Below are 9,057 nucleotides of genomic sequence, written 5' to 3'. Positions count from 1 at the left end.
AGAAAACAACCTGTACTCCCAATCTGATTGATAATCTGGCCTGTGGGATTTGGGGCATTGTTTTGCAAGATTATGGTAAATAAGAACTTCACAGTAAGTGGTGTAACAGCATGCAGTAGTGTCCTTTGGGGTAGGGATGTGGGATAGAGTAGAGTGGCAAATCTCTGATATGAAGAGATTTCCTCGTCCCTTAATTTAGTCATTCCTGAGATGCATTCTTTGTGATTTATTCTTTGTGAAGATGCATCAAAAATGCAGATCCCATTTATTCTAAATGAAAATTATATTCTATTATTATTGTTAATGCTTTGTATTTAGAGTAGCAGCTAAAGGCCTGGGATTAATTCATGACCTCTTCATGCTCAGAGCTGTGTATACATACAGTAAGCTCACTGCCCCAAAGACCTTACACTTTAATTAAATAAAGGTTGGAGGAAGGAAGTTTTATTACCTCTGTCACAAATGGGAAATGATAAAAGAGAGAAACATAAAGGACTGAGAGTTACACTCCTCTTGCAATAAGTCCTGTATTTGCCTGTAATATATCCTCCCTTCCTGCTTTTGTTAACTTGCTGTTAATTGGTAGCTGGTTGGTCTCTCCCCCAGAGATGGACTTTACTATAATTCTGCATATTGTTCAAGGTTGTATGGGATGAAAAGGATTATAAACAGATACTCTTTAATTTAGATCTGATCAAGTTATTCTGAAGAATTACTTCTATGCAGTACATTCATGTCAGTCTTGTGTGTATTGCTTGTTGCCACCTGAGCATGCTAGTGCATAGATTGTGTTCCCAGGGCACCGTGCACTTGGTGTATGCATGTTTTAATGTAGCCTAACTGTGCTATTGTTCTTATTCCATGTAGTTTGCTCTCAAATGTTTTCAAAAACAGTTAGGAAGAAAAGCAATAGCCCTCAAGATGTTGGACAATTCCACAGGGTTCCTAGGAGGCTTAAAACACCAGTGCACTCTTAGTCCGCTGGTCTGCTTCTTCCTTCCCAGAAAGCTTCTTCTACAGAAGGGGCTAAATTTAATTTTAGATATTTTTAATTAGTGCTTCCAGCTTAACATTAAAATATAAACCTAGATCTGTATGGATCTTGCTTGAGAATAACATTTTCTTTGGAGAGGAACATAAACGTGAGGGTAACTTGTTTTTCTTTTGCTCATCAGTCATGGGGAACTGGGACAGAAACCCAGTCACAGGTTTAGATGTGAGGGGAAGCGGGGGAGAAGAAAGGAGAATGAAACAAAACAAGGAACGGGTAAAATCCAAGTACGTCCCAACCGCTCTGCTCATATCTTTGCATTTTGGTGTCTTAGATGTCAACAAGAGCAATCCTTTATATTGACGTGCCTTTGTCTCAAGGGTACAGTCCCCTCACTTCTGTCCTGTCCTGTTCCTTCTGCTAAATGGGTACAGATATCCTCTGTCAGATTCTGGGTTCCCAGAGTTAAAAGGACTCTAGAGAAGCAGAGTTATCATTTTTATTTAATAATAAGGAGCATTATCTCTATTGCCGTTGAAGGTTACGTCCATCTGCTTTTTGTTTTAAAAAGATGTTCAGTGCTCAGAATAGTAACATGTTTCAGGCTCCTTGAGCCTTTGTAAGTAATAGATCATTCTCCCACACAGACACCATCGCTGCTGGAAGTGTAAATGTGCAAAGTAGGAAATCTTTAAAATATGAAACTACAGAATTTCCTCAGCAGAGGGGACGACCTCAGCAGTTGGGAAAGGACACCCCTAGAGTAAATGCCCTTGATGGAAAACAATCTGCTGGGGCTTTGTTACAAAGCATGCAAACATCCTGAGGAAGTAGCAGTCATTGGCAATAAACACTGCATGTAAACGAGTACCTGCATCTCGTTAGCTGTTTGTGGGGCAGCTCTGGGGGGGGACTTGTAAACTCCTGTCCCCATCCACCTGGATACTGTAAAATAGTTACTTGGTGTTTGGTTTTCTCTGCAGGAAGACTTCTGCCCATGATAGTTGGCAAGGGCGCAGAGAGCACGGGCTCTTTAGCGGTAGGTATTGGAGAAAACCTGGAACCCAACACGTGAGGGCGGTGTTTTTACGAGGTCGCTGGCCGCAACGTCCCTCCAGCAGCGCACGGGAAGGTTTTTGTCAGGGAACCTGCATTAAGAGCTGCTCTGCCCGCCCGGGTGTGGGTGCGCAAGGCCCGGCGGGTGCTTTGTTGTCTGGCGGCTCCGAGGCGCTGGTGACATTGCGCCGGAGCAGCTCGGCGCGGTGCGTTCTTCTCAACCCCTCCCTCTTCGGAAGCCGCGGGGCCGGGCGCAGCGTGTGCCACCGGTGCAGCACCGAGCAGGGCCGGCGAGGAGCTCGGCGGACACACCGCTGTACCGCCGCCCCGCCGAGCGCCGCAGCAAAGCCCGGCGAGCGGTGAAGGCCGGTGAAGGCTCGAGGCCGCCACGCCCCCCGGCTCGGCGCCTTTGTCCGCCCGCGCCCGAGGGAAGCGCGCGGCTCCCGCAGAGCCCTCAGGGCGGCGCCCCAGTTCCCTGGGGGAGCCCCACAAAGGGGCGCGCGGCACCCCGCTCCGCCGAGGGCACCGGGCCCGCAGTGCGCATGGCGGGGGGGAGGGGCGCGCAGGCGCAGTGCGGCCGCGCTGTGGCGGCGGTGTGGCCGGGGCGCTGCCTCCTTCCCGGGCGACCGTTCGGGCACCGCTCCTTAACGGGGAGACAAAGCGCTGGGAGTCGACACACCCCCCTCGGTCGAATAAAAGGGGGGGCGGAAAGACCAAAAAAAAAAAAAAAAAAAAAAAGGGGGAGGACGGAATAAACCGGCCCCGATCAGCGCGCTGCCGAGGCAGGCCCGGCTGCTGCGGGGCGGGCTGAGGCCCGGCATTGTTCCGCGCGACAACAAAGAGCGGCGCGGGCCCAGCGCCGCCCCTCCCCGCGCTCCCTCCCCCCTCCGCAGCCCGCGGCCAATGGGAGCGCGCGGCGACGGCGGCGGCGGCGGCGGCGCGGGGCTGACAGCGGCCGGCGCCCGGCGCGCCCCCGCCCTCCGCCCGCTGCCTCCGCCTCTCCCGGGCCGTCTGGCTGCGGCGGTGCCTCAGACAGAGGAGGGGAGAGGAGGAAAAAACGCTGAGTGAGTGGAGTGGAGCCTGGGAGGGGCTCCTTAAAGAAACGCTGCCATCGCCTGGCATTGTGGCCGGCGAGGAACTCGAGGGGGGGAAGCGATCGGAGCTCCTCTCGCTATCCGCTGCCCGCCCCCCCACCCCACCCCCAGCCAAAAAAAAAAAAAAAAAAAAAAAAAAAAGGAAAAAAGGGGAAAAAAAAAAAAAAAGGAAAAAAAAAAAAGAAAAAGCCTCGAGGGGGGAGCCGTGCGGTGGGGGGGGTCCCGAAACCATCTTATAAACCGGATTGCACGGAGCGAGGAGGAAAAACAACAACAAAAAAAAGAAAGATACAAAATATCCCAGCGAAAGGCGACCGCCCGCCGGCTGCGGCAGCCGCCCGCCCCCCGCCCCGCGCTCCCGCTGGCCTCGGGCTGCCTTTGTGTCGGAGCCCCGCGCCCCAGCCCGGCGCAGGCGGCGGCTGCAGCGCGGCGCGGACCATGCCCAGCTCGCTCTTCGCCGACATGGAGCGGAACGGCAGCGGCGGCGGCGGCGGAGGAGGAGGAGGCGGAGGGGGAGAGACCCTGGATGACCAGCGAGCCCTGCAGATCGCCCTGGACCAGCTCTCCCTGCTGGGGCTGGACAACGACGAGGCGGGCTCCATTTACGACAGCGAGCCTCGGAAAAAGAGCGTGAATATGACGGAGTGCGTGCCTGTGCCCAGCTCGGAGCACGTCGCGGAGATCGTTGGCAGGCAAGGTGGGTGAGCGGCGGACAAAGAGCGCGGCCGGGCGCCGGGATGCGCCGGGAGAGGATAGATGGGGGCAGAACGCGAAATCTGGCTACACGAGTTGGGTTTGCTAAAGGGAACGAGGACAAAAGCGAGCCCCGGCGCGGGTTTCGTCCCCCGAAGTGGGAAACCGGGGGTTATTTTTAAGGAAGAGGAACGGAGCGGGGAAGTGGAACAATGGGATTGCAATACAGCATCCGCATAGGGGAGCGTGGCTCACTCGGTGCGGCCGCTGCTCTTCACCTTCCTCAGAACCGATTTTATTTTTCCGAAAGGAAAGCGCTTAGCAGGAACGAGGGCTAAGCAGCGGCTTTGTACGGGCTGCTCGCATTGCATCGCATCGCATTGCATCGCACTGCATTTCATCTTTCCGGCCGTGCCGCCTCCCTGCACGCTGCCCTTTGTTGCCGCCGCTCTCGGGGCTGCGCGCTGGCAGCTCCCGGGCAGTGCCCGCAGCTGTGCCGCTGCCGCCCGCGGTGCCGCTGGGTGCTTGCCAGGGCTGTGGCTGCCGTCGCGTTGCACATCGCTCCCGGACGCGGTGCCAGCATCGCCCCGGGCAGGGGCAGCGCGCTGCGGGTGGGTGTGTTCCCCCCCCCCTCCTCCTCCCCCAGCTGCACCCAAAGAATGGGTTGTAACCGGTTCTCCCCCGCGCTTTTTCCTTCCCCTCCCCTTCGCCTTCCGTCTCCCGCATCTCGTTCCCAGGTTGTAAAATCAAAGCTCTGCGGGCGAAGACCAACACCTACATCAAGACCCCGGTGCGCGGGGAGGAGCCGCTCTTTGTTGTGACGGGCAGAAAGGAAGATGTGGCCATGGCCCGCAGGGAGATCATCTCGGCAGCTGAGCACTTCTCTATGATCCGAGCCTCGCGGAACAAGAACACAGCCCTGAATGGCACCGTCCCCGGCCCCCCCAACCTGCCCGGCCAAACCACCATCCAGGTGCGGGTGCCTTATCGCGTGGTGGGCTTGGTCGTAGGGCCCAAAGGGGCCACGATTAAGCGCATCCAGCAGCAGACGCACACCTACATTGTGACGCCCAGCCGGGACAAGGAGCCGGTCTTCGAGGTGACGGGCATGCCTGAGAACGTGGACCGGGCACGGGAGGAGATTGAGGCGCACATCGCCATGCGAACCGGCGGCATCATCGAGCTGACGGACGAGAACGACTTCCACGCCAACGGCACGGATGTTGGCTTCGAGCTGAATGGCACGGGCAGCCTGTGGAGCAAGCCCACGCCGCCCAGCATCACGCCCACCCCGGGCCGCAAGCCCTTCTGCAACTACCGCAACGACAGCTCCAGCTCACTGGGCAGCGCGTCCACCGACTCCTACTTCGGGGGTGGCACGGGGGGCGGCGGGGCCCGCCTGGCCGACTATAGCCCCCCGAGCCCGGCACTCAGCTTCACCCACAACGGCAACAACAACAACAACAGTGCCAACGGTTACGTCTACAGCGGAGGCGGTGGGGATGTGCTTTCCTCCCCGGACTGCTGCTCCGAGCTGCCCTTCGACTCGCCACCTGGCTTCGACCTGGCACCCGCCCCGCCGCCCGGGGCTGCCCTCCTCTGGCCGCAGTTTGAGCGCGGCCCCGCAGCCGCACCGCCCTCGCCCGCGCCCTCGCCTGCCGCCGCCGCCTTCCCGGGCGCTGCGCCCGCCAATGCCAACCTGGCGCTGCTGGTGAGCGGCCCGAGGCGGGGCGGCAGCGCTCCGCCCCCGGCACGGCTCTCCCCGCCCCTGCACGGCAGCGCGGCGGCGGCGGGGCCCGAGCACCCGCTGGCACGCCGGGTGCGCAGCGACCCGGGCGGGCGGCTGCTGGCCGCCTCCTACCCGCTGTACGCCAACGGGCTGGGCGGCCATCTGCCAGGTCTGCCCTCCGATTCATCCGCTTCCTCCTCTTCCTCGTCCAGCTCGTCGTCCAGCTCGTCCTGCTCGTCGTCGGGTGTGCGGCGGAAGGGCAGCCGCGACTGCTCGGTGTGCTTCGAGAGCGAGGTGATCGCGGCGCTGGTGCCCTGCGGCCACAACCTCTTCTGCATGGAGTGCGCCAACCGCATCTGCGAGAAGACCGAGCCGCAGTGCCCCGTGTGCCACAGCGCCGTCACCCAGGCCATCCGCATCTTCTCCTGAGCCCGGCGGCCGGCTGGGTGCTGTGCGGTGCATGCTATACATAATAACGGGCGACTCCATTCTAGTGCTAGGCTAGTTTTTACACTGTACTTTAATACGAAGCTTCCAAATCTTCCCTTTTTTTAAAAAAAAAAAAAAAAAAAGAACAAAAACTGTTGAAAAAAAATGAAAGTAGGAGATGCTTATGATGATGACAATGGTGTGTGGACTCTTAGTAAAACGTGCTGGTAGTTTCTAGGATGCGTATTACAAAATAATTAAATCTATGGGTGGATACTTTTCTGAATGTTCTTGAAAGGGCAAGAAGTTCCTGTGAAAACCATGATACTGCAGCTTTATCAAAGTTTAAAAAACAAAAAGGAAAAAAAAAATGAAACAAACTGTAACATATCTCTTATATATATTAAAACGTTTAAAGGTTTTAAAGATAAATTGCATTAATACAGATTGAAGTATTTTATTCTTTTTTGACTTGAAAAATTATATTTCATATTGCAAAGATGTTTACAAGTATTTTAATTTAAGTTCAGTGAACTTTTTTGTAGCTGGGTTAAATCTTTTTTATTTTAGTATGGCCTTATGGCAAAGAACACTGTATTATTTTAATATCACACAATTGTGAACGGAATTACAAACCATAAAATGTGTAATGCTTTGAACAGTATTCTGTTGGGATGGAGATTTTATAGGTTCAGAAAAAATCTTTTAAATCTGCTTCACCCAGCATATTTTCTATTCAGTGATATAAAGCATATTTTATTCTATATTATTACAAAAATGGAAATGTATAAACATATGTCAAAAGGAACTGTTGAAGCTTTCTAACATTTGTATAAATAGAATTCAGTGGAAATTACAAAAATTCTGTTGCACCACTATAGTTTTAGTATTTCTATTTTAATACATTTGTTTACCACTTGTTTATGTATATGTAGGTGACGTTACTTGAGCTTAAATGTACTTTACTGAGCAAAGTTTAAAAACAAAGTATATTTTATTTTATGATAAAGGGCCTTTAACCTCATGGTCAAATACTAATATTATATTTGCTGAGACAAGATTTGAAATTGTATCAAGAGTTTTATTTTTCTGACATTTAAAGTTCTACATAATAAAAGTAAAACTTAAGTAATGGTGCTACTTCATGTTTTTTTAAGTATTTCTATATAAATAAAATATTACAGAAAAAAAAAAGTACGCTGTGTGGTGATTTGATTTGATGCGCTGAGAGTTTCTTGTGGAATTTTTGTTGCCCACTTGTATCACTGAGACGTGTTCTGAGTGTGAACTGTGTCATGTTTGTGTTGCTGGAACTCTTCAGCTTGTGAAGGCTTCCATGGTGGTCCTTCCTGTGACAATACTGTAAAACATGTTTTTAAGGGAAAAAAAAAAAAAAGATATAATTTCATTTGTGCATATATATATATATACATATGGCATATCCCTGAGGTTATTCCACGTGTTAAAATACTGTTTCTTAAGAATCGTGGTTGTGAAAAATACTTGGTTTCATATGTGTTGCTACATTTAGCAAATAGAGTATATGTAAGAAAGAAGAGCTTGCAGCTTCTTGGGTTTGTGGTCTAAAAGCAGAGAGCAGGGGTGTGTCCTTTGTTGTAATGTGCTGATAGAGCCGGTCCTGCTGTGAATGCAGCCAGTCCTGCTCCATCCTTCCACAGGGTTTCAGAATCTCATCCCGGTCTGAGTATTTCCTAGAGCAGAACAAGGGCTTTTGTGTCTTCCCTGAGTTCTTGAAATTGCTTCTTGGTATTTGGCAGCTGTGGTTCAGATAATTGGTGCTGACAAGCTTATTTGAATAAAAAATTTATTGCTGTGTAAAGTTTGTTTGCTTTTGATGATGCCCACACTCGTATAGGGGCAAAGGAAGTACAGAAGCTTTCTGACTAACGTGTCAACAAACCCACCAGGCAAACACTGCAGCATTTTGGTGCTGAGTGTAGTCAACGTGTGTAAGTGAACTTGCTGGGTAAAGCGTGTTAGAGCAGATTTCAGAAAGGTAGCTGCAGATCATTTTAAACTTTTGTTTTTGAACGTGCTGGTGCACTTTGCAGCGGGCGAGAGAAAACAACAAACCAAACCCAAACTGTAGCATATCTCATATGTTTTACTTTGTGCTTAGCAGTGTATGCCAGAGCTGGTCCGCTCTGATCTCTTTTATGGAATCCAGAGCTGCTAGTTGGGTGGGAAGGGGAGGAGGGAGGATGCGGCAGGGGATGATGGGATCTCTTTGTTTGATTTGATTTGATTTTTGCTTCTTTCATTTAGCTGTGATTGTGGCATCGTCTGAATTACAGTTAAAATTCCTCACTGAAGTGTCGCACTTGTCTTGGGAAGCTTGTCATTTGAATGGTGAACAGAAAATACAATGCTGTAGAATGGAGTCCAGACAGTGGCAGAGACGATGTGCTTAAATGCAGAAGTGGCACGGCTATTGAAAGACCTTGACAAAATCTCTTACTTTAAAGGGGTCAGGAAGTTTAAGTCCAAGTGTGTGTATTCTTAACGATGAACATTTAGGAAACGTGCTCAATCCCCTTCTTGTTTCAATGTAAGCATCTCGTGCTGGTGTCTGGGAAAGGTTGTGAAAATGGTTAAAAATAAAAAAGTGAATTTGATCACTTTGCTTAATCTCCCAGGATCAGTGACACCAAAAGGTAAAGAACAGGTGAACAAAAAGTGAAAACGAAATACTTCTCCTTTTTGTTCCCCCTAACGTACAATTCCGTGCGACTCAGTGGCATTCATTAATGGCAGTGGTTGAGAGGAGCGTGGGCAGCAGCTGTGCCCCTGAGGAGCAGCCCCTGTGGGGTGGGCACCGAGGCCCTGATCTGGGCAATGTGGCCTCATTCAGCATGGCTGATGTTAGTTCCCTGCTTCGTTAACTGCCACCATCCTCGGTGCCTGTGCTCATCCTGCAGGATTTGTTATTTTCATCACTAAACTGTGGCTAAAATGGAGCCAGTGACCTCTCCGCCCATGCCCCCAGCTCTTCTTTCAGCCTCCTGGCACCGCTGGGCCGCGCTGCTCCTGTTCTTTGTGTGTTG

The 9,057-nt window shown here is 51.6% G+C and overlaps 1 protein-coding gene across 1 annotated transcript; it reads left to right on the top strand.

Annotated features, from left to right (window-relative positions):
* Positions 1-3,348: 3,348 nt before the first annotated feature.
* Positions 3,349-6,143, top strand: MEX3B (mex-3 RNA binding family member B). The gene is made up of 2 exons (XM_048956605.1): positions 3,349-3,838; positions 4,572-6,143. The coding sequence occupies exons 1-2, from the start codon at positions 3,580-3,582 to the stop codon at positions 5,990-5,992; spliced, it is 1,680 nt and encodes a 559-aa protein (XP_048812562.1). The 5' UTR covers positions 3,349-3,579; the 3' UTR covers positions 5,993-6,143.
* The last annotated feature ends 2,914 nt before the right edge of the window (positions 6,144-9,057 follow it).

This window comes from Lagopus muta, chromosome 10 (assembly GCF_023343835.1).
Source record: "Lagopus muta isolate bLagMut1 chromosome 10, bLagMut1 primary, whole genome shotgun sequence".
NCBI classification, from domain to species: domain Eukaryota; kingdom Metazoa; phylum Chordata; class Aves; order Galliformes; family Phasianidae; genus Lagopus; species Lagopus muta.
Note: the sequence above shows the minus strand (reverse complement) of the source record. Positions and strands in the feature narration are given on the sequence as shown.

What these genes read in the sequence shown, in the direction of transcription:
- MEX3B (XM_048956605.1), top strand. Translation starts at nt 3,580, where the DNA reads ATGCCCAGCTCGCTCTTCGCCGACATGGAGCGGAACGGCAGCGGCGGC. An exon ending in GGAGATCGTTGGCAGGCAAG is followed by an intron (nt 3,839 to 4,571) that starts GTGGGTGAGCGG and finishes TCTCGTTCCCAG; the next exon opens with GTTGTAAAATCAAAGCTCTG.